The sequence below is a fragment of the Myotis nattereri genome (genome assembly GCF_964212035.1).
Source record: "Myotis nattereri genome assembly, chromosome: 4".
In the NCBI taxonomy this organism is placed as follows: Eukaryota; Metazoa; Chordata; class Mammalia; order Chiroptera; family Vespertilionidae; genus Myotis; species Myotis nattereri.
In genome coordinates, this window is record NC_138079.1 from 31,146,093 (window position 1) to 31,172,590 (window position 26,498).

Below are 26,498 nucleotides of genomic sequence, written 5' to 3' on the forward strand. Positions count from 1 at the left end.
TACATATTGTTTTTATGATTAATCACTATGCTTTAATTATGTTCAATTTGTAATAATGAAAACACATCCTGCATATCAGATATTTACATTATGATTCACAACAGTAGCAAAATTGCAGTTATGAAGTAGCAACAAAGATAATTTTATGGCTGGGGGTCACCACAACATGAGGAACTGTATTAAAGGGTCACGGCATTAGGAAGGTTGAGAACCACTGATCTATAGGGTAGTTATAAAGAACTTTTCCCAGGCCACTAAAAATGACTAAAGGGCCAAATACCTAAAACAATGTAAATTCAGATTTCTTTTCACTAGAGGTGAAAATAGAGGCTTTTCAAATCTCCAGCATTAAAAATAAATGTTATTAGCATATAGTAAAACAGACTTTTATGTGTGTACATTTCTATCAATTTTAGAACATTTGTATAATCACCTCAATCAGGAAACAGAACAGTTCCATTATTCCCCGCCACCATCACAAAAAAACTCCCTCATGCTCTGACTTTATAGTGACAGCCTCCCGCTGAACACTCCCACTTCCGACCCCCAACAGACAACAACATTCCATTGTATAAATAGACAATGTTTAGCCATTCATCCACTGAAACACATATGGGTTGTTTTCAGCTAGTGGTGATTATTAATAGAGCTGCTATAAATATTAATGTTCAAGTTTTTGTGTGAACGTGTTTTCCTTTTTCTAGAGTAAATGCCCAAGAGCAGGAATACTGAGTCCTGGCGTAGCCCATTTAACTTTTTTAAAAAAACCTGCCAAACTGTTTTATAAAGTGACTACCAATGTAGGCTTCCACCAGCAATAAAGGAGATTTCCAACTACCTAGCATCCTCACTAGCTCTTGAGATTGTCAGTATTTTATTTTAGCAATTCTAACAGATATGTAGTGGTATCTTGTCATGGTTTTAATTTGCATTTCCCTAATACTAACTACGTTAAACATTTTCTCAAGTATTTACCTGCTATCTGGTGATCTTTGGTAAAGTATCTGATCAAGTAAAGTGTTTTGTTCATTTTTTAATTAGATTGTTTTCTTATTGTTGAGTTTTATATAAATTTGAGAAAGAGTGAGGAAGAGGGGGATAGAGAAACATCCCTGAAGGGAAACTATGGATTGGCTGCCTCCTGCATGCCCCCTATTGGGGATCAATCTGCAACCTGGGCATGTGCCCTGACCTAGAATCAAACCAGTGACCTCTGGGTGCATGGGATGACACTCAACCAACTGAGCCATAAAAGCCAGGGCTAGTTCTTTATATTTTGACTAGAGGCCCGGTGCACAAAAATTTGTGCACTCGGGGGGCCCCTCAGCCTGGCCTATGCCCTCTTGCAGTGTGGGACCCCTCAGAGGATGTCCACCCCAGTGGGGACCCTCACCCCATGGAGGTTTGGCCAGCCTGGGTGAGAGGCTGATGACTGTTTGCAGGCTGGCCACACCCCCTTTAGGGTGGGGGGGTCCCCACTGGGGTGTCTGGCCAGTCAGGGTGAGGGGCTAAGGGCCGTTTTCAGGCTGGTCAAGCACCCTGGCGACATAAGCACCCAGCCTCTCCTTTTTTTCTTTTTATTCTGGGATTTATTTACCTTCTGTAATTGAAACTTTGTTGCCTTTAGCGGAGGCCTGCGGAAAGCTTGGCTTCCTCCATCGCCAGGGGCAACCCACTCCTGCTCGCTCCAGCTCCCTGGCCACAGCTGGCTGAAAGCAGGTATGTGGGGTTTGTTTAGCTTTTATAATTGAAACTTTGTTGCTTTCGGTGGAGCTCAGAGCTGGCTCCTGCTCGCTCCAGCTCCGTGGCCACAGCTAGCTGAAAGCAGATATCTGGGGTTTATTTACCTTCTATAATTAAAACTTTGTTGCTTTCAGTGAAGCTCAGAGCTGACCTTGGCAGGCGGGGAAACTTGGCTTCCTCCATCACTGGAGTAAGAAAGCCTCCTGCTCGCTCCAGCTCTGTGGCTGCCAGCCATCATCTTGGTTGGGTTAATTTGCATATAGTCGCTCTGATTAGCTGGTGGGCGTGGCTTAAGGCATAGCAAAAGTACAGTCAATTTGCATGTTTGTCTTTTATTAGTATAGGATACCAGTCCATTGTTATTTATGTAGCTTGCGAATATTTTCTCCCCATCTGTAGCTTGTCTTCTGATCCTTATTGGTATCTTTCATAGAGCAAAAGATTTTAATTTTGATGAAGTCCAATTTATCATGTTTTCTTTTATGAATCACACTTTTGATATCATGTTCAAGAACATAAAGGGCATAAAGATCTCCTGTTTAATTAAAGCTTTTGTAGTTTTACATTTAAATCTATGATTCATTTTGAATTTTTTGTGTAAAGTCTGAGATTTAGGTTGAGACTCATTTTCTTGCATATAGAGGCTAGATATCCAAGTGCTCCAACACCAGTTACTGAAAAGACTACTCTTTTTCATTCAAATTATTTTTACACCTTTATCAAAAATCACTTGGCCATATTTGTGTGTGTCTCTGGACTCTTCTGTTCCACTAACCTATATCTATCTCTTCACAACACCACAGTCCTCATTCTGTGGCTTTATGTACAGTAGGTCTTAAAACTGGGTAGCATGATTCCTTTGTTATTGCTTTTTAATTAAGAACTGTGAAAGTAACAGTATTCAACAAAGTTGACAGCATCTACATAAAAATTTTTAGTTTCAAATAAGAATCAGTATTTTGGAAATAGGCCAGAAAAAAATGCAAATATGAGGGAAAGGAACAGAAAGAGAAAAAATTAAGTAGGAGAAAACGAAAAGGAAAAAGAAAGGAGGATGAGAGTAACACATGAAGAGATGGGAAGAGAAAAAGAGGAACAGAGAGAGGTAGGAGAATAAAAAGAAAATGGCTCCCTATGCATTAGCCTCAAACCACTACAGCTGAGCAAGTGAATGCCCTCTGTAAACCATGAACACCTTCCGGGTTCTCAGTACTCATGAAGCCAGCATTAGCAGTGAGAGCAGGTCAAAGGCCAGGTATAGGCTCCAGACCCCGTACCCCATCCTGCTACAGATCTACACTAGGCCAAACACTTTCCTTATTAAATGGCCCAAAACAATCAACTATCATATTACATACTTGTATTTTTATATAACCCATTATATTAAGTTCAAATAATCCTATATAATAAAAGCCTAATGTGCAAATTGTTCCCTCAACCGGGAGTTCAACTGGGAGATCGACCACTCGCTGTGACGTGTGCTGACCACCAGGGGGGAGGAGCAGAACACAGTGGGCGTCAGCAATGGGACGCTGGCAGCGAGTGGCAGTGGAGGCACTGCTGGCCCCGATGGGCCCCAAGCCCCGGGCTGGGACGGGGAACTGGGGGTGGGTGGCAGCAACCAACCTCCTGCGGCACCCGGGCAGGGGGCCATGACCTCTCACCAGCTACCAGGAGGCAGGGATGATGGAAACAGAGACAGAGGTACAGTGAGACTCCACCGAGCTTGCTCTCACTCCCCCTGCCACCCTCTCCCGGACGCCAGGGCTCGTGCACCAGGGAAGCCCCCATGCTTCTGTGGGTTCGCGCAGGAGCTGATCTGCACGGCTGGCTGGGAGTGAGCGCGCTGCCCACCCAGCTTCTGTATGGCACCGCTGGGCAGCCAAGAGGCCCACTCTGTACCCCAGCTCACGGCATCCAGCTGTGCTCACCGCATCTCCACATGGAGACTCAGGCACCATGACTCAGGCAGAGGAGGGTGCGCGGGGGGCCGAGGGCCCATGTGCTGCCCAGGGCCCGGAGGTCAGCTGAGACCTGCCCTTCCACGCCAGGTGCTCACACTTCAATCGCCGGCCAGGCCTAGGGACTGTACCCATTCACAAATTTTGTGCACTGGGCATCTAGTCCAACATAATAGTCTGTTCACATACAAATAGGGGGAGATGCCATGATCAGTATGAAATTTCTTTAACTAGAACATTCCTAGTATTTTATTTAGATAATTCAAAGAGAAAAGTGTCTGGTTCTGAGGATGAAATACCCACCTTGTCCACCTTACAGGGATGTCATGAAGATCAAATGAGATCACGGAAGGGAAACTGCTTCAAAAGTTAAAATTTCTTATAAAAATTCAAGATAGTGCAACTGGCTCTCCTCAGCAGAAAACTAGGGCCATGAAGTTTTGTTAAGGCACCGATGACAGCATCTGACTCAACTCTGAGGACCCTTTGGTGAAATTTAAAATTGTCCGCACTAGAAGCAAATCCAGAACCTTTCTAGTCACCAGTATTCATAACAGGAAATAACTCTGGGCACTTCTCTGCAACATCTCTTCTGATTATTATAAACAATTATGCAACAAGTTTGACACATTATAGGTGCACTATAATTTTCATTCCTTTTTACCCAGCAAGAAATCTCAGCTGCACATGCCAGCCTTTTCATACAACTTATAAAGGCTCCTCTTCTATAAAGCCTGATATTTAGAATCATGTTCTGGAATTTCTTCACCTTATTGACTCTCCATCTATTCTCAAATCTAATCTTCCTCTAGCTCCTAATCTCCCTTGTCTGCTTTCATTATAATTTGGCTGTAGTGCTATTCAACCACGAGCAGCATTGGAAATGGGGCAGGTAGGGCAGTCTGCCCTACTCTTCCCTGGAGCACTGGCATGTAATGGTGATGATCCTGAGCACTAGTCCCAGAAGCTGTATGCATGCAACAGCTGCCTCCACACTCATTAGCTTACTCTCCAGTCAAGGCATGTGCTCCTTAACAAGTGATTTACTAGTACATGTCTATACATATTTCATCCCAGATTAACCTGAGAACATCAAGCATCAGGGCTTCACTTACAGAACTTCCACTCAGGAAAAGGGAAGATTGCGAGTATTCAAGTGGTAAATAAGGAAAGAAAATACTGCTCCCTTACGACTCAAATATTCTATAAGAAAAACTGGATCATTATTTCATGAACAAATTTAATCCATGCACACTGTTTTGTAAAGGGGAAACATGGGGAAGTCTTCATATTGAAGGGAACATGCCCTCACAGTCAGTGCTGGGTGGCCAGCTCCTAAAGCACGATCCTATTTTACAGTTCTGATGACTCTCAGTGCCTCATGGAGCTCAATGAGAGGTGCCCAATGTAGGGTGACAATAGAACAGATTGGGAGTTGCTCATCCAGAGAAGCTTGTAGCAGTGTGCTGGCTAAACACTGATGGGGTACAAGCAATTAGAGTTTCCCAAGAAAAATAATCACTGAAGAATCCCCAATGAAGTGCAGCATGTGGAACCAGGAGTAGAGTTGATGCTAATAAGCACTATGATCGCAGAACAGGCTAACATCACGCACAATCCTAATTAAAAGCTGGATCAGCAAGTCAGAAATAACTGCCAATTGGAGAAACAACTAATTGCCCAGATGACAACTTGATATCTAGAAGCTGAAGATTGCTGATGAAACTCTGTGAGGAAATTAGATTCTAAACAAATAGTAACGTCTGGTCTTGGCCTTGGCACCCTCTCCTTGCTCGTCAGCCTTTCTCAGTAGCTAGTCTTGAAGAAGCCAAAGAAATTATTGAGGTTTGAAAAAATCAGGTTTTCTCTACTCAAACCAGGTGTCCCAGTGGCCTCTAAGTGTCCTCAATAAATGTATTGTAAGAGGATTCCTTAGTTTTCTGGGGCAGGCTGCCCTACCTGCTCCATTTCCAGTGCTGCTTGCAGTTGAACAGCACTACAGCCAAATTATAATGAAAGCAGACAAGAGAGATTAGGAGCTAGAGGAAGATTAGATTTGCAAATAGATAGAGAATCAATTCCTTATTTTGATGTTGTAAAATAAAGCAATTAAGAATCCATATTCTCCATTTTTTTAAATCCCTCAGTTTCTTAGCACTTTGGTAAACCTCTCTGTAGATAACTCAACAATTCTTTTCTGAACTAGTGTGACTTCATTCCCTCTTCAGTCTTCTCCCTTTCCCTGAATCTTAGGTAGGGCCCTTCCACACCCAGCAATAACAGCCTAGTAAGTAGTGGGCACGGAAGTACAAGCAGAGAGATTATCTGGTAGTATGTCCAATCATAAGAAAGCACTGAAAGCCCTAGCCGTTTTGTCTCAGTGGATAGAGCGTCAGCCTGTGGACTGAAGGGTCCCAGGTTCGATTCCGGTCAAGGGCACATGCCCAGGTTGCGGGCTTGATCCTCAGTAGGGGGCATGCAGGAGGCAGGGGATCAATGATTCTCTCTCATCATTGATGTTTCTCTCCTTCTCTCTCTCTCTCTCTCTCTCTCTCTCTCTCTCTCTCTCTCTCTCTCCCCCCTCCCTCCCTCCCTCCCTCCCTCCTCCCCACTTCCTCTCTGAAATCAATAAAAATATATTTAAAAAAAAAAAGAAAGAAAGAAAGAAAGCACTGAAACAAGGAAAAATGAGGAAAAGCAGACATGCACTGCCAGGGTTAATCTGAGACATCAGGGAATTCTAGTATAATTCTTCACATGAGCCCTGAGTTCTGCTTAATGATCAGACCCACTCTGCCACTAGCTCCCTTGAATATGCACCTTCTCATTGTTCACAAAGGCTAACCCAGAGCTACTGTTTAACCTTTTCAGACCCCGTAGGACAAATCTAAGCTACGGTAGCCATCCTTGCAGGTGTGCAAAAGGCATGAAAAGATTCCTTACTCAAAAGTCACTGCAACAAAGGACTGCTATAGGGTGCTCTATGGAGTCGAGAAACATTGCAATCAGTTTTATTGTAACTACACATTGAGTTCTCCACTCAACAAACCACAGGAGAAACATCCCTCCAAGGGACAAAGTAAATTCTTTCACATAAAGAGGTTTCTGACTCGGACAGATCCGTTCATCCTCCCCATGCTCCTCCCCTTCAGAGTTTACCGGTTGCTGTTACCTGTACAAGTGACCGTTGTCTTCAAAATCTTCCTGACCCCATTTGCCCTTGATATCTTCAATAACATGATTCTTCAGGAATTTTTTTAGCAGCTGCACCGTTTGTTTGCGGGTCACTTCAGGGCCAAAGTTCTGATTGTACCTCAGCAGGTCATGTAGCCAGTCCACAGCTTCAGCCGCTGTGAAGCAATGTTCGTAACTTTTGAAACGACAACGATGTTTCCGTAATGGCATCCTAGAGCGAAAAAGCTCAACAGTTTCGTTCCACTAGGAGAAAAAGGAAAGGCATTTAGTAATCAACTGATTTTTTTAAAAATATATATTTTATTGATTTTTTTACAGAGAAGGGAGAGGGATAGAGAGTTAGAAACATCAATGAGAGAGAAACATCGATCAGCTGCCTCCTGCACACTCCCCACTAGGGACGTGCCCGCAACCAAGGTACATGCCCTTGACCAGAATCGAACCTAGGACCCTTGAGTCCGCAGGCGGACGCTCTATCCACTGAGCCAAACCGGCTAGGGCTGATTTTTTTTTTTTTTTTCAGTTTATTGCATCCAAAATATTTCAGACAACAAATGCAATTTTTCCATTTAAAAGGCTGTCTAAATAACAGACGGAGCCTTGAAATTTATGTATTTACAAGCTTCACACTCTTAAGAAGAAGTAAATTTTTAAAATGAATTTATTCAATAAATATTTACTGGAGATATTGCCATCAAGTTGTCCTATAATGTGAATTTAATAAATTTTTACATTAATAAGAAACATACGATTGAAAATAATAGTAAACTGAGATCAATATGCTTAATTCACTTCTTGGAATCCTATGTTTAATATGACTTTACATCACTCAGCAATTATTTGCTGTTTATTCCATAAAAGGCATTATATGGAGAGAGGATAAGAGGTATAGCTCCTGATGTCAAAATATGTTTTAAAATTCTGCAGAATACTTTCCTATTTAAAAACAAATCTAGGGAGTAGTAAAGAGTAAAGGTGCCCAAAGACATAGTGACAGAATATGATTTGACTTTGGATGATGGGCACACAATGCAAAATACAGATCATGTATCATAGAAATGTACACTTGAAACCTACATAATCTTACTAACGAATGTCACCCCAATAAATTTAATTTAAAAAAGGATAATGTCTGATAGCTAGTACATGTGTTCAATAAATAGAAAATAGAATGAAGAAATGTGCTTTTAATCTTTCTTTAAATATTTTAATTTTTACATTTATCTTTATTCTTGAGGGTATTACAGATGTCCATCATTTCCTTCCCATTCCCTTCCTCCACCAGGTTCCCACCCCACCACAGGCCTTCACCACACTGTGTCCATGCACTATGCATATATGCATATAAATTCTTTTTTTAATCTCTTCTCACCACCACACTCCCCTTCCCTCTGAGAGCCATCAGTCTGTTCCATGTTTCCATGCCTCTGGGCCTATTTTGCTCGTCAGTTTATTTTGTTCATTAAATTCCACATATAAGTGAGATCATGTGATACTTGTCTTTCTCTGACTGGCTTATTTTGCTTAGCATAATACTTACTCTCCAGGTCCACAAGGCTGGTACAATATTCTCAAATCAATAAATGTGATATATTACATTAACTAAATGAAGGATAAAAATCACATGATAATATCAATAAATACAGAAAAGGCATTTGACAAAATCCAGCACCTTTTTTTTGTGTGCCAGCACCATACTATATAATAAAAGACTAATATGCAAATCGACCGAAAGGCCAAACGACTGGTCGCTATGATGTGCACTGACCACCAGGGGGCAGATGCTCAACACAGGTGCTGCCCCTGGTGGTCAGTGCACTCCCACAGGGGGCGCACCACTCAACCAGAAGCCAGGCTCATGGCTGGCAAGTGCTCCTGCCTCTGCAGCATCACTAAGGATGTCTGACTGCCAGCTTAGGCGGGGAGTGAGCCTAAGCCGGCAGTCAGACATCCCCCAAAGGCTCCCAGACTGCGAGAGGGCGCAGGCCGGGCTGAGGGACACCTTCCCGAGTGCACTATTTTCATGCACCGGGCCTCTAGTTTTTTATAAAAACTCTCAGCAAAGTGGGAATAGAGGATCATATCTCAAAATAATAAAGGCCATATATGACAAACCTTCTTTAACCCCTACAGTGCCAGGGAGCACGACTGTGCTCCTCCTGTCTTTCACCAAAAGTGCCGGGAGCACTATCAAAGCTTTGAAATGGCGTCCAGTTCTAAATCTGCTTTTATTAGTGATGATGATATTGCTAAATATGTCAATGTAGTAAAGGTTTCCTTAAGTTTTTGAATATGTAACTTCATTTACTTGCGATTCATAATTTTTTTCCTAAACTGCTGTAAAATCAGCAAAAATGCCTTGGCAACTTTAGCACAGTTCCTAAGATATTGGTTGGCACTCAAAGGGTTAAACATTTTAAAAGTGTTTTCTTCTGGCTTTTCAATTTGCTTATGTGGTCTCCAGCTTTGAGAAGGTTTTGTTATTAATGATGTTGTTCTTTAAGGAAACAAATATAATTTTTTTTTCTTTATGGTTACAGGGTTTACTCAGAAAGCTTCCCCAGCCTGAGGTATTAAAAATATTTATTAAATTTTTCTTTTAATATCATAGAGAGGGATTTTATTTTAATATTTGAAACTTCAACTGAAATTTTTTATGGTGGGAGGTAGGAGAGCTCTAACTTTATTCTCTTCCAAATGGAGAGCCAATCATGCCATCATTTTCTCACTGAATTGAAACGTTACCTTACATGTTACCTGTCTTGATTCTAAACTCTCTTTTCTGTCTCACTGATATATGTCATTCCTCTGCAATACTGTAACCTTGTAATTACAGTTAATTAATATTAAGTTTAAATCTCTGATAGGTCAAGGTGCTTATAGTCTTTTAAAATTGTTTTGAATGCTCCCACTTTTACTCTTGTGTATGAGCTTTCAACTCAATGCAGTCCCGCTCAGAAAAAAAAATCTGTTGGACTTCTGATTGGATTTTATGAGTTCTCTGATAGCTGCTTTTCATTTCACACTACAAATTTTATAAGATAGCCTTATCAAAGGTTCATTTCTTTTTTTAAAAAGAATTTAGAATTTATTTATTTTGATTTTGAATGGCACTTATCATTATGGTTTATATTTACTCAACCCAGTGTTTCACCTAGAATTTTCAAAACCTAGTGAGGACCATGGTTTCTGTATCCACTTATTTCCAAATATAATTAAACTAGAGGCCCAATGCACGAAATTCGTGAAGGGGCTCGGCCCTCGCAGCCCTAGCTGCCTCCTGGTCCCGCAGTCCCGCCCACTGGTCATTCCAGATGGTCGTTCTGGAAGGTTGTTCCGCCTTCCAGTCTAATTAGAATATTAGCTCTTTATTATATAGGATGGTTATTTGGCTACTCTGTCAACAGAGAAAAATAATTATCTTTAAATCACCATTCACACATTTTTTTTAATCCTCACCCAAGGATATTTTTCCATTGATTTTTAGAAAGAGTAGAAGAGAAAAGGAAAGACAGAGCATTGATGTGAGAGAAACACATAGATTGGGGGCCTGGGAGGAGATAGGAACCGAGGTACATGCCCTTGACTGGAATTGAACCCGGGGCCCTTCAGTCCGCATGTCAATGCTCTATCCACTGAGCCAACTGGCTAGGACCTCACTTACATTTAGGAAGAAAATGTCCTATGTCAACAAAGAACAAGATAGAGCTTAAGAATATGATCTTCTTCCATAACATATTACTAGTATATTTGAAGAGATAATCTTTATAGAAAGAGGACAGATTTGTTTTATGATTAAAAAACTATTTGTTTTATTTATTTCAGTTCCCTAATTTAAGAAATAAAGAGTCATACAGCACAACTGTTTTTGCTTAACATCATGAGCTAAACTACAAAATACAACACCGAGGGTTGAAATGTGCTTCCTGTTCTTTCTTCCAGAATATTTATCCCATTTCCTTCCTTCTTAGTACCAAAAATTTTATTATAGTACTACTATAATCGTATGGCACCTGGGCAGGAACTCGGAGAGAACAAAATTCTAGATCTAGTTATACTTGCCATTACTAGTAGTATGAACTTGATCAAGTCCTTTCACCCCTTTAGGTCTCAGTCAAATAAGGGAATTGAACCAGGCAATCTTTGGAGTGCATTCTAGTGCTCAGATTCAATGACAGCTTCAAGTCTTTTCAAGTTCACCAGTTGCATCAGATGATACAAATAACTCAGAATTAAGTTCAAAGAAAGGATCAATAAAAGCAATTTTCAGTAAAAGCAATCTTCTTTCTCCTCATTATTTCTCTTAAAATAATTATATGAGTTACAAAAATGAAAGCTATTTTAGTAGTGAATAAGTTGCTAATTAACTCCCATATTCATCATGAATTGGCTTATAAATCTGTCATTTTATATTTGGCAAAAAAATTTACCTAGTCTATAAAATGATATTTTCAGATAAGACTTGTTGGTGCTTTAGAAAATGGAGCTGTATGTGGTTTGAGAAAGTATAATGTGCCATAAAAGGATCAAGTAAAGGCCTGCTCTTTGTATGCTAATAGATTTTCCAAAGCTTTTCCTGAAGATTAGGTTGAGGAGAAGGGGGAAATGGTAAACTGGGAGTAGGAGAAGGAAAGCAAAGAGAGAACTACCACAAGCTTTATGATTTACTGGGTAAAAGCTTTAAGGCACAATTGAATTTTGCTCAGGGAAACGCACCTGTAATCAAAGTGATATCACTGACAAATCAGGAATTCTCACTTAAAAAGAAATTGGGATTTTTCACATAAATGCAGTCATAATATCTGGTCTTTTGTGACTGGCTTCTTTCACTTAACATAACATTTTAAAGTTTTATGTATGTTATATCATGTCCTGGTATTTTGTTTCTTTATATTGGTGAATTATAGTCCAGTGTATGGGTATACTACATTTTGTTTACCCATCCATCAGCTGATAAATATTTGGGTTGTTTCCAGTTTGGGGCACTTATGAATATTATGTACAACATTTTGTGTGAACATGTTTCCATTTCTCTTGGGTATGTACCTACAAGTGGAACTTTTGGGTCATATGGTAACTCTATGATTTAACATGTTGAGGAACTGCCAAAACATTTTCCAGGCCTCCCTGGTTTGGCTCAGTGGATAGAGCATTGGCCTGAGTACTGAAGGGTCCCAGGTTTGATTCCGGTCAAGGGCATGTACCTTGGTTGCAGGCACATCCCCAGTAGGAGGTGTTCAGGAGGCAGCTGATCAATGTTTCTCTCTCATTGATGTTTCTAAATCTCTAGCCCTCTCCCTTCCTGTCTGTAAAACATCAATAAAAATATATTAAAAAAAAAAAAAAAGAAATTGGCTACTGTTCCTGTGTTTTCAAAATCTTAGTTTAAGATCAAGTTTCTCAAATAGAATAAAGTTTGAACTGAACTATCTGGAAATTCTGGTGAAACTGAGGTGTTTTCATTAATTATTCATATAATTTAATTTTCTGCTTAACTTTATCCATTTTGGCTAACCTAGGCTTGAATATCACTTCTTGGGGACTGAAGACTTCTGGAAAGTAGAAAACACTTTTCTTTATAAACTCTTTTGATAATACACATTTTTTATAAGGGAAAGTTTATTAGAAAGTTACAGAGGTAGTAGCAGGGCCCTTGAAGCTTAGGAGAAAGGGAAAGAGATACACACCTTGAGGGACGAAAGAGGGAAGAGAGGCACAGGCATGCTCTGGGAAGAAGAAAGAGCAGAATCAAGTACTGATACAGGCACTCTGCATCTATGAAAAGTGGTACTGCATACCTTTCTGTGAATATGAGATTTAAAAAACAGTTCCAATTATGATGTAATTTATTTTAGTCTAAAGCACAAAGGAGAAGTGCCAATATCCAGAGCTTCTCTCTGTTTTCCTTGCATAAATGATGTGAATATACTGGGGGAGACGGGAGGGAGGATGTGTTATTTTCCCTCCACAAAAGAGAGTAAAGTTTTTGAAAGACCCTGATAAAGCACAATCTGTAATTCATCCCTGACATGGGACCTACCAGCTGGTTTCAAATGGTAGAAACAACTGTGAAGTGGAAGCAGATATGAAAACATTATTTTTAAAACACCCTATTTGTTCCCTACCACCACCATCCATCCCTCAGAGGCTAGCAGAAAGAAAAACTTAAATTTGTATTTGTTGGTTGCCTTTTTTAATGAATCATTCTGTATGTCTGTAGTAGACTGTTTGTATAGATGAATGCAAATATTCCTCCCATCCTGTTCACAGGTACCTCTGTAATGTAACTGCAAATCTGTCCATAAAAAAGTAGAACTACCCTGGCCAGTGTGCTCAGTGGTTAGGGCATCGTTCCTCAAACCAAGGGGTCTCGGGTTCAATTCCAGGTCAAGGGTATGTACTGGCTTTTCAGATCACTCCCCACCCCCCAAGTAAGGGCATGTACAGGAGGCAACTAGTTGATGTGTCTCTCTCACATTGATGTTTCTCTCTCTCCCTCTCTCCTTCCTCCCTTCCAATCTCTCTGAAAAGCAATGGCCAAAATATCCTCAGGTAAAAATTAAAAAAAAGAAGAAGTGGAACTGAATAGGGACTATAGTCAATAATAATGTAATAACTATGTATGGTGTCAGATGGGTACTAGACTTCCAGGAAGGGGATCACCTCATAAGTTGTATAAATGTCTACCTACTATGTTATATACCTGAAATATTAAATGTCAACTGTAATTGAAAAAAAAATTTAATTTAACAAAAAAGAAAAGTGGAGCTGAATTTCTACAATCTGGAATTAGCTGACTTGCTCTGACCAATGAGGTCTAAACAAAAAGTTAAAGGCAGAAACCTTCTTTTGGTTATGTTGAACCACTATGTGAAGATACTTGGCCCAGCCAACAGCCAGAACCAAGTCAAGGGGTCTTCCTGTCCTAGTCAAGTCACCAGATGATCATGGCACATGAGTGGCCCCAACAATAAAGCCACTGACATAAGCCCAGGCCAGATTGCTGACTCACAAAATTGTGGGCAAGTAAATGGTTAAGCCAAATGAAACAATGCCACAGACTCCCCAAGTCTTCTGAAATCATATGTATAATTTTATGAGTATGCGGCATGAGCACTATTCTATAAAAAGGAGATTCTCAAAGTGATCTATGAGCCAAATAAAAAATTAAACAACTGAAGTATGGTAGCTACCATCTATAGTTTAACTTAAACCCTACTGTTTGGCTTATGTACCTATTTGCTTTGTTTAACAATGGACAGTTATTTTGATTTTCTGAATTATATAAATCATCCCATTCAATTAAATGCCCTGTTGATGGTAATGTGAATATCCCATGGGTTGGGTCATACTGGTCTTAGAGAGCACATTCTTCTGTACCTGGAAACAGGACAGCACAATTACCCTAAATTGTTTTAGTGGCCACTGGTGGCGCGTTCCAGCTGACTCAGTGGTCGGGAGACCCGAGGGCTCTAGATAATGTGTTTCTATCAACTCAGTGATCCGGAGACCCAAAACTGTAATTTAGATAACATGCCTAAGTTTAATCCAGGTTACCCAAGGGCTCTAGATAATGTATTTCTGTCAATTCAGTGACCCCGAGACCCAAAACTGTGATTAACATGCTTAATTCTGCTTCTGTAATCTGCTTTTTTGCGAGCCAGGTGCCTCATTCCAAACCCTGGGATGTAATCAATACCTTTGTAATTTTTGCCTATATAAGTCTGGTTTTGCCACCATCTTATGGCTATGAGATTTGGGAATGGGCCCTCATAGTCCCGGATGCAATAAATGTGCCTCTTTAATTCGACTTCTTGAGGCGTCCTTCTGTGATTCGCGGGGTACCTTACAACATAACCATCTGCCCCAACCACGATTTCTCTTAGAAGCTGGCTTTCTTAGCTCTGGCTTGACCCCCACCGGCCATTGTGACACTGGTTCCCGAAAGAAAAGGAAACCCTAATTATACCTCCCCCTGTCCCACTGTCCTCATCTCTTCCACATATACAAGCCTAGTAACTAGTTGAATTAGAGGTTGAACTTAATTCCCATCTTTTCCTGGATATCCATTAGGGTGCACAGAACAAGGAGACTAATTCCCCAGAAGTGGTGCCAGACCCAAGAGGACGGTCCCTTCCTCCCAAATTACCAGTATGCTTTCATAGAAAGCTGCCTCAAACCCTGCCATGAACATACCAAACTGTCATCACTCCTTCCTTTATGGTAATCCTCTGAAACACAAATCACTATAATCACCTGCTCCAGGTCATAAAAGAAATCAAAATAAGAACCCCTGAGAACTCCCAATACCGAAGCTCTTTTCCCAGGACAAAGGCTCTTTTAGACCACCCAGCCCAGCCCCCTCATTTATGTCAATGATGGGAAAAACAAACAAACAAAAACAGAAACGCCAGGGACCGGAAATGTGGTCAGGGCGATCCACCTCTGCTCTGGGCACCGTTAGAAAGAACCTCAAGTTGTCACCACCAGTGACTCTCAGGGCGGAGACACGCCCTGCCCGGACTGCAGGAGGGTCCCTACGGTTAGAAATGGGGTTTCCCCGCTCCCGGCAGCAGGCGTAGGATTACTCGGGCCAAACAGGCTGGGAGAGGGGGTCACCTGGTCCTCCCGGCTCTTCAAAGTGGGAGGTGCCATTGATGGCCCAGAACACCTCCAAGATCTCGGGAACGAAGCTGCGCCCCCGACCGCCTGGGCTCCGGGACCCGTTCTCCGTTCTTTGAGCAACATCCAGAAAACGGCCACCCCGACACGTCCCGCCCCCAAACCCCGGCCCGGCCTGCGCTCCAGAAGGAAGACTGACCCGTCTGCGGGAAGGCCGGGGGATCGGGGACCGGAGGCCCCCTCATGCTCACTCACCAGCCTGGTGGCCCGGTACGGCCCGGGCCCCACAATGCGGTGCTCCATGCCCCGCACACGGCGGCGGCGGCGACGCTGCGGGACGGCGAGAACCCTCCGAGCCGCTGTTTGAATCGCGAGCCTGCGCGCAGCGGGCGCTGATTGGGCGGCGCGGCAGCACGTGACAGGAACTGCTGGGCGGGGCCGCCCGGGACCCACGCGGAAGGGGGCGGGCCACTGTTTCCTTGGAGTCCTTCTGCGAGGGAGCTGTGGACGCACTCCCAGCCCGGGCTAAGTGGAACCGATCCTCGCCCACCTGCGCACGTTCTGCGGGCGCCTGTCGACTGACCGTGCAGGGTGTCTCCGCCACGCTCTGAGGCGAAGGTGGCTGGAGCCACCGCAGACACCCCACCGCCCGTCCACCCTGCGTACACAGCTTTTTCTGCAAACACGTCCATGAAAGTAACACTCAGTGACCGAAACCCAGCGGGGCTGGACAGACAAACCCCCGTCCGCCCTTCCAAATGCACCGTGAACCGGGAGGTGCTGCCAAGATTGGGGAAAGTCGATAGTGAAAGGAAGCGAGCGGACAGCGTCTACAAGTGGAGGGACATTTAAAAACTGGATAAGAGTCCTTAGCCACGAGGAGTGTCTATAGCGTGTAGGAGCAGCAAAGGTGGGAAAGAGTCCCGATTTAGCTTCCTATTTGTTCTTTTGGTAGGTTTTCCCTTGAATTTGAGTTCTATACTTTGTATCAGACTGAATTTTTCAGTCCCTTGCCACAGGGTTGTGAGTTCTTTTTTTACTGCTCAGGATTTTCCCCACCAGGGAATTAATTGGTGGACTGATGTTCAATTTTTCAAAAAGACAAATGAGGTCCCAACTCTTTGCCTATGACTAAAATTCGAAGTTCAAGTCTGATCACCTCAGAGAGTGCTGGTGAGGATGTGGAGAAAAGGGAACCCTCATGCACTGCTGGTGGGAATGCAAACTGGTGCAGCCTCTGGAAACAGTATGGAGTTTCCTCAAAAAATTAAAAATGGAACTCCCATTTGACCCAGTAATCCCACTTCTACGAATATATCCTAAGAAAGCAGAAACACCTATCAGAAAGAATATATGCACCCCTATGTTCATAGCAGCACAATTTACAATAGCTAAGATTTGGAAACAGCCTAAGTGCCCATCAGCAGATGAGTGGATTAAAAACCTGTGGTACATTTACACAATGGAATACTATGCTGCTGTAAAAAAAGAAGGAATGCTTACCATTTGCAACAGCATGGATGGACCTGGCAAGCATTATGCTAAGCAAAATAAGCCAAAGATAAAGATCACATAATCTCACTCATTTGTGGAATATAATGAGCATCATAAACTGATGAACAAAAATAGATACAGAGCCATAGAAGCCTTAAACAGACCATCAAACCTCACAGGGAAGGAAGGGGAGGGTAGGCGGGGACAGAGGGAAGTGGGGGAAGAGAGAAGATAGAGACCAACCAAAGAACTTGTATGCATATAAGCATAACCAATGGACACATACAGGCAATAGGGGGGTGAAGGGCTGGTCTAGGGGGCGGGGGTGGCCTGGGAGAGGTCAATGCGGGGGGGGGGGGGGGAAGGGACATATATAATACTTGCAACAATAAAAATTTTTTTAAAAAGAAATAAATTACATCCTTACTTTTGTAAAGCAGCTTTCAAAGCTTTTTCACATTATCTTATTTGATTCTCAGAACCATTTGGAGATGTAAATCATGAATAACCCATTATTGTTCAGGAAGCTAAGCTTCAGGGAGGATAAGTGACTTACCCAGAGACAGTAAGTGTCCCATCAACAAAACTTGCATTTGAACCTAGACCAGTGGTTCTCAACCTTGGCTGCACATTAGAATCACCTGGGAATCTTTTTAAAATCCTGATTTCTGGGCCTCATCCTCCGGAAATTCTGTTTCTTTGTTATGGGGTGAGGCCACAACATTAGTAACAAAGAAACAGAATTTCCGGAGGATGAGGCCCAGAAATCAGGATTTTAAAAAGATTCCCAGGTGATTCTAATGTGCAGCCAAGGTTGAGAACCCCTGACCTAGACCTTCTTCAGCGAAAACCTGGGGAGTTTGGTTTGGCTTGGTTGTTTGATTGGTTTTTACCAATACCTTCAGAAATCAAAAAGGATAATTTTCAAATATAAAGTCAAATTTTGCATTTATATTTATGCACACACACATTCAAGGAGAAGGGGGAAAAGAAACCTTTTCTAAATCTATCCAAACGTTCCTTCCCAGGAGTGAGTCTCATAAACATCACACATTTGAATTCTTTTCAACTATGGTTTGGCTTGTTACTTTTGTATGAACTGGGATTGACTGCATATGGAGTATAAATTTAATCAGATGACTACACCCCCAACACAATTGAATTCTCAGTTATATTTCAAATTATTAAAATGTATTACCACATCCCAAGTGTAGCAATTATTAAACTTCATTTTCACACTCCGAGTGTAGCAATTTTAAAAAATTACTGTACATACTCTTATCTGGTATATTAGGAGTGAGACTATCAAGATCCTTAAAGTAGCTTTCATTCAGCCTCAGAACTTCTGTATAGAGTGAGTGTTAGTACACTGAGAACTGGCAAGTTGACTTATCACTAACTGACTTATCACCAGCTGACTTATCACTAACATCAGGAAATTTCAAGCTGTGGGGGGAAAAGCAACATAGACATCAAGTACAGTGTGGGGTTGGAAGCTGTATTTCTCAATCACACTGAGTAGGGAGTGGCTGGAAGCCATGCCTCCACTCTAGGGAGGATTCCTGGCTGCCGCACTCAATCCTGCTGTCTGAAAGCTCTCCCAGCCGGTTGGATGTGTCATTTTGAAAGGACTCTGCTGAAACCTGATTGTTCTGCAACCACATTCAGTTGTGTTTGTTGGCATTTAAGCCATCAAGACAGTCTATTTGCTGAGGTTCTTAAAAGTTGCAAATTCCATGACTTGATTTCCACAGCTATTGGTCTGTCCCAGCACCATTCTGTTGGAAAATGCTCTTCCCGCTGCCTCGCCTACCTCCCCCACCACCCCCCGCCGCCCCTCGCCGCCACGCCCCGCCCCCGCCGCCCCCGCCCCCGCGCGCGAATACACACACACACACACACACACACACACACACACACCAGAACTTTTTGTATCAATACTATTCACTAATAGAGATCATGTTCTTGGGGATGTGGGTAAATAAGAAGGCATAAAAACATGTGGAAAATATAAAACCATACTATTTCATTGAAATGGTTTAATAATATTTTTATTTCAGTGTTAAAGAAAATAAATGCCACAAAGAAATAAGTGAATTTACATTCATTTCATTTATTCAACATGTATGAGTACCTCCTATGTGTCAGACACTGTTCCAGTCACTAGAATATAGTAGAGAAAATAAAAGCCCTTCTTTTCAGGAACTGACATCCCAGTAGGGAGGGGACAACGAGTCAACTATGATACTTTTTTTAAGCATATGCACCAGGTGGTAACTGAGTGCTGGAAAGAAAAATAGAAAAAGAAAAAGTAGAGAGGAGGGGCATGATATTTTTTCTCAGGTGGCAAAGGAGGGTCCCTTTGATCACATTTGAGTAAACAATCTGCATGAAATAAAGGAGTAGCTTTCCGGGGGGAAACATTCTAAGTTGATGTGTGAATACCAGCCCATGTGAAAGCCGGAGGTGGACACCTGCCCTCCATGTCCAGGGAATATGGGGAAAAGGACAGTGTTTGCTGAAGTGGAGTGAGTGATGAGTGGAGAAGGGCTTATTAGGCTACATAGTGGGCCCTGGAATTTGTATTTCACTCTGAATTAGTTAAAAATGTATTCGAACGTTTTAAGCAACAGAGTGTCCAGGCCTTAAATAGGATTTTTTAAGCATCACTTTGGCTGCTTTGTGGCTAATAGACTGGGATGAGCAAAGGAGTGCAAGGTGAGAGTGAGAGCAGGAAAACCATTGAGGAAGCTGTACTACAGTAGGAAAAAAATAGTTAATTTGGCTGGCACAGTGCTTGATACAAAGTGACAATCGATAAATATTTGCTGAACAAATTAATGAATAAGCAAGTGAAACCAAAAAGTTTCTCTAAAGTTACTCATCTCTTAAAAATAAATGAGATTTATTCTGTGTTTAAGTATATTTCTTACATATATGTACTCTACAATACAATAAACTTCTTATACTTTCAATTTAACCTATAAAATTTGCTTCTGAATCTAATGCTCTGTTATGTCTTATTGTTCAGTATTATTCATACTTGCTTCTTCCTTCTGATCTGGAAAGATACAATCCACACTCTATATCTTGTGTTATAATCACTCACACACACACCTCCCTCCTGCCGCCTTAACACTCACACCTTATAATTCTATGTTAGTATCATAAAATCTTTACCAAGGATACAGCTGAATAGATTCTCATATTTGGGCATAAGTTCAGTTTCTGGTACATTATACTCATGCCTCTTTGTTGCTATAGCAATGTATACTTCCCAATATCTAGGAAAGTGACCTGGTGGGGGAAAATGTATTTTTAACTAACATTGGTCTGGCCAAGGGATATAGGATAAAATAGAGGAGGAAGATCTTGGAGGTAGGAAAGCCATTCAGAATGTAGTTAAACAAATACAGACAGGGAATTCCAAGAGCAATGGAGAGTTGTGAAAATAGCTGCTTAGACTCTTCTCTTGTGTCTCAGTTTCCTAACCAATAAAATGGAAATAATAGTGGTATCTGCTTCATAGGGTCATTGAAAGACTTAAGTGAGAATATACATTCAAATTTCTTAGCATTCTGCTTCCCTTGTATGGTAGGCAGAATTCTAAGATGGTCTCCAAGATTCCCTATGTACACACACTCTTCCACATAGTCAATCAAATGCTAATCCAGCTACTGCTGTAAATGGCCTTTGCACGTGTAATTAAGGTCCCAACTCAGTTGACCTTACAATCGGGAGATTATCTACTAGTAAGTGGGCCTGACTTAATCACATGAGCCCTTTAGGAGGAACGAGTTTTCTCTGGCTGCTTGCAAAAGTCAGAGACTTGAAGGGGAACTGAATTCTGCCACCCTGAATGAGTGTGGAAGCAGCTTTTCCCCCAGGACTTCCAGAGGGGAACTCAGTCTGGTTGATGTCTTGATTTCAGCCTTCTGATACCTGACATTCTGAGCAGTGACCACGTCACACCATGCCAGACTTCTGACCCACTGAAGTGTGAACAAGTAAATGGGCATTGTTCTTAATCACTAAATTTATAGTAATTTCTTATGTAACAAAAGAAAACTGATAAAACTTGTATAAACAAACTCTCGATAAATGTTTGTTCTAGCTCCTACATGGCTATAGAAGGGATAGAAGAAATGTCAATATTTAGTGAATATTGGCTAACCAAAGAACTTACATGCATATATGCATAGCACATGGACACAGACAATAGTATGGTGAAGGCTTGGTGAGGGGGTGAGCTAGAAGGACTCAATGGCGGGGGGAGGGGGGAGGTACACCTGTATTACTTTCAACAATAGAGATAAATTTTTAAAAAAAATGAGGAAGAAAAAGCCTGGATGGACCTAAATATCATCTGGGAGACTGGCAGAAAGACTGCACCACAATGAAGTCTAACTTGTCTGGATAAACAAGAAGGGGCTCAGAGAAGGGACTTGACTATTCATAAAATTCAATTTATGTATTCTACCAACAGAGGTACCTAGAGATACTTAGATTCCATGCGTGACTTATGGTTTGGCTCTTTACCAGGAACTGCAAATATCCATGACACATACAGTTTTCTAAATTTCATGATGTGAAAGCTTGAAACTCCCACCTTGGAGGCTGGTATGCAAGAGAATGGCATCAGCTTGAAAGTGAGTCTAGCCATCCACCTAGGATCCCTGCTCCATGTGACTTTGATATGAATGCCTCTTCTTGCCCGTGCATGTTAGGGGAAAAGATATCATACTAGTATCTGAGAATTCACCCAAGTCATTAGCCCTGTTCCTCATAAATGCCAAAGGCCAAAGGAAGTTGAGATTTGGACATGCAGCATTCAATTAACAGTGAAACATCCAAATAAATTTGGAAAGTATTAGATCAAGAGGGCAGGATGGAATGTTGGAAGTTGACCCCTGACGATAAATAAGGACTTTGAGGAAGAAAGAATATATAGAGAGAAGAACTGAGGACTTGCTCTCTGCTCCACAGCTGAGCCGAGGCTTCTCTGCCCACGCCTGGCAATTCGCCTACGGCATTCCTCAGCCTGCCCCAGGCCAGTGACAGCTAGATTAGCAATTTGTCCCACTCTTGGTTCCCTTCTTAGAGGTTTAAACTCCAGCCATTGATCAAAGACCTTCTCTTCTATTTTACTCTCCGAGGCACAAGATTCAAGTTTTTGCCTTAGCTGCAGATTACAAATCAGTACATGTTACTGAACTTTCAGGTAGCTGACAAATAGTCAAACTATACACTCCAGGATTAGAAGATCCGTTGTCTGGCCTATAGCACCTAAATTGAGTTTTAAGGGTAATCTGAAGAATAGGATAAAATTATCTGCACTTTTCAAACACTCATCACAAAAGGTTCCTAAAATAATAATGTATTTACTACAGCACCAAAGAATTCAATCTACTAAACAAAAGTGAAGGAAGGGGAGAATGTGCAGAACTTCTGGAAAACGCTCTCTCACCACCAGGCACTTGTAAGTAGTAAGGTGCCCAGGGCAGGGGTCGCTTCCTGTTGGGGAAAGATATATCACAGGGAATGTTATTCTCTTGGAGGCAGCAGCAAAGAGTCCTGGCAGCCAAGGCCCATGGGCAACAAACAAACACAGGAGCCCAGAGGGCCCCAAGTGCCTAAGTCAGAGCAGGATGAAAATGCGATTGTGAGGCAAAAGCAGCTGGGGAACAAGGCGGACCTGTGAGCCAGGCTTGGGCAGGGTGCCTGTCCGTGTTGGGCTGTCTTACAGGACTAACAAAGGCAACAATGGTTATTGTGTTCGCCTACAACACTGCCACTCTTATTTTCTTTCAGAGCCGGTAACTGAAACTGGCTTGGCTATGAAAAACAAAAATCATTTTAAGCATTTGTCCTTATGGATGATGATTACGTTATATTTTATCATTTTCTTTTGTTTATCTCTGACACAGATCAGCTTTCTTTCAGCTTTTTATTGGATTATAACGTATACAGAGAAAAGCACATGGATTGTCAGTATAGGGCTTGGAAATTTTCACAAACTGAACACATCCTTGTAGCCAACATTCAGACCAAGAAATAGAACATGACCAGCACCTGAGCAGACCTCCTCATGCCACCTCCAGTCTCCACCCCCACCCCCACCCCCACCCCCAAAGTTAACTGAAGCAGATCCTTTACTTGTAAGGAAAAAAGAAACAAGAGTTTATCCCAGACCAAAGAGGGAACAGGAGCCAACTCACAAATTACCAGAAATTTAGTCCACCTACAGTGTAACCCAAAAACCAACTATGAAAAGTGAAGGGATGAAAGGATTTTCTTTAGAGGACCAAAAAACACAGCATTTGGTTTCAAGCTTGACTGGATATGTCATTTGTGGATTTTCCTTTCATTTCAGAGAGACTTTCTAGACATTTAAACCTGTTTGACTGCATTTTCTTAACTCGCTTTCTTTATCGCTCCTGGAATTAACAGTAGGGCAGCACTTTGATTCCAGCTCCAATAAGGGTTGAGGAGGGACAGTGGCTCTTCAGAGTGGTCCTCAGCCTGTCTACACACCAGAACCCTGGAGACTCTTAACCAAACATAGATGCAAGGCTGATTCCAGGTCTCCTGACAGTAGTCCCTTTGGGGAGAGGGGACATCAGAGGAGTGATCACAGAAATGCCATTATTACCAGATCCCCTCCCACAGCAAGCTGTGGGCTGAAGGAGGGGTTCTGTGGGCCCTGCCAGGAAGCGTCCTGAGGACCGAGGCAGCATCTTAGAAGAGAGTGCCTCTTGCCTGTTCTGTGCTTGCAGCTGAAGTTATCAGAAGTAGCATATTAAATGAATGTTAGATAAAGGGCCATGAGGAGAGTCAAGTCAGATCTACAAATTTCGCCTGGTTAGTCCAGGAAAAAATATAGAACCCAAGAAGATGGGAAAAAGAAGGTACGATGAGCTTAAGAGGCTGAGGCAGAGCTTGAAGTAACATCAGAGCTACAGCACAAATAGCTAGAACCAAGTTTTGGGCAGAAGTTTTCAAAGAGACAGGAACCACAACACCATCTATTAAGAATTCTCGCCCCCCAAATGCAGCCTAAACCTGACCTTGGTGTTGTTTTAACTACCAATTGATTAGAAATGAAGAGATAGGAGAATACACGGGGTTGCAACCAGCAAAATCTGGGATGTGGGAGGTTCTGTGAATGACCAGGTGTGCGCAACTGCAAGGAAAGGGGAGGGTGGAGGATGGAGGGAGAACCAGTAAGAGATTTAAGAGACAAATCAGCCGAGGCCGGTTTGGCTCAGTGGATAGAGCATCGGCTTGGGGACTGAAGGGTCCCAGGTTCGATTCCGGTCAAGGGCATGTACCTGGGTTGTGGGCGCTTCCCCGGTGGGGGATGTGCAGGAGGCAGCTGATCGATGTTTCTAACTCTCTATCTCTCTCTCTTCCTCTCTGTAAAAAAATCAATAAAATATATTTAAAAAAAAAGAAAAACAGCAAATTAAAAAAAAAAAAAAGAAAGAAAAAAAAAAGAGACAAATCAACTAATCACAGTGTGTGGACATTATTTGGAACATAATTCAACCAACTATAAAAATAACAAAAACTAAAAGCAACTAGACAATTGAAGTTACAATAAATACTAAATAGATGTTTAAAGGTAAACAGAAATTAGAATTTAAAATTTTAATTGTATTTTAGTTATATTTTTAAAGACTCCTTAATGTTTTAGATCAGTGGTTTCAGAGCTTCAGCATGCATCAAGGTCACCTGGAAGATTTCTTGAAACAGATTTCTGGGCTCCGCCCCCAGAGTTCCTAATTCTGCAGGATTTTATTGGGGACTGAGATTTCCCATTTCTAACAAGCTAGATGCTGGGTACATGAAGGGCCATATTACTATTCTACTTGTGTTATGTTAGACTACCTTTATTTGCAGACAACTGTCATCTATGTAGAAAATCTTCTGAAGTCTACAAAATAGCTACTAGAACTGATGTAAAGTTTTACAATACTGCAGCCACAGAGAGGGACTGGGCAGGGTAGGGGCTGGATGGCTGTCGGGGCAAGAGCGCTCTTTCTCTTTATGCTCTACAGCCCTGAGGAGCTTTTCCCCTTCTGAGCCTGCATCCTATCAACCTGGAGGCCCCAGCTGGGTTGCTTTTCTTCCCTGACTGATGTTGGCACTGAATACTTATTCCTCGGTTAATCATATTTCCACATGGGAAGACTTACCTTAAGCAACCATTTTCTTTCTTTCTTTTCTTTCTTTTTTTTTTTTTTATTGCTTAAAGTATTACAAAGGGTATTACATTTGTGTCCATTTTATTTTCAAACTTGACTGTCACTTGGGGAACTTGAAAAACTACTGATGCCTGGGTTCCACTTCCACAGGTTGTGATGTAATTGTTCTGGGTTAGGGCCTGGGCGGAGGAGCCCAGTGATTCCAAAGAGGTTCTAGTTTGAGAACCACTGCCTTAGAGTAATGTATCTTGCCTTGTAACTTCTCTGAACAGTGAGTTTCAGAAGTGAAACTGGGCTCAGGCCCTAAGGCTTTTTTTTTTTTTTTTTTTTTTTTGTGGGATTTGACTGCCTACAAAGTTTACCAAGTTTGTTTTACTACTCTGAGCCATAAATTTTATAACAGGCCCTGTGGCAAGGGGCAGAGGGAACAGGAGGTGGGAGAAGCCTGTGGTTGTCCAGAAGTGACTTCAGCAAGTTAAATCTATTTAATTTATGTATAAGGAAGTATCAGTGGCCCTGGCCAGATGGCTCAGTTGGTTAGAGCATTGTCCTGATAGGCCAGGGTTGCAGGTTTGATCCCCGGTCAGGGCACTTACAAGAATCAACAAGCCCACTTAGCCACTTATTCAACAGGCCTCAAGCCATCTCCTAATTACTTATCACCTCAATTTGTATTTGGAAAAATTTCTAACCTACAGAAAAGTTGAAAGAATAGTCCAAATACATCTATATGCCCTCCAAATACATTCATCAGTGGTTTCCATTGTGCGCCATTGCCATCTCTCTGTCTTGCACTCTCTCTTTTGGGGGCTGAGCAGAGGCTGAACCTCTATAGTTCAATAAGTGTCTCCTAAGAACAAGAGCAGTTTTCTACTTAACCATGATACCACTTTACTCCCAGGAAGTTTAACAAATCTACATTATTTAATATATGATCCATATTTATTTATTTTTTTAAGATATATTTTTATTGTTTTCAGAGGGGAAGGGAGAGGGAGAGAGAGATGGAAACATCAATGATGAGAATCATTGATCGGCTGCCTTCTGCATGCCTCCTACTGGGGATCAAGCCCACAACCCAGGTATGTGCCCTTGACCAGAATCAAACCTGGGACCCTTCAGTCCGCAGGCTGACGCTCTATCCACTGAGCCAAACCAGCCAGGGCAATATATGATCCATATTTAAATTTCTCCAATTTACCACAAAACTTCCTTTATACCTATTTTAATAACTGCACACTGCATAGTTGTCTTGTCTCTTTACTCTGCATAATCT

The 26,498-nt window shown here is 41.9% G+C and overlaps 1 protein-coding gene across 1 annotated transcript in view; it reads right to left on the reverse strand.

The window, feature by feature from the left end:
- Positions 1-7,136, reverse strand: part of DEPDC1B (DEP domain containing 1B) — a 54,026-nt gene extending 46,890 nt beyond the window's left edge. Inside the window, exon 1 of the mRNA XM_081088783.1 lies at positions 6,877-7,136. Coding sequence (XP_080944909.1) covers positions 6,877-7,109 — 233 coding nt within the window. The 5' untranslated portion in view covers positions 7,110-7,136. The remainder of the gene's footprint in view (positions 1-6,876) is intronic.
- Between the last annotated feature and the right edge of the window lie 19,362 nt (positions 7,137-26,498).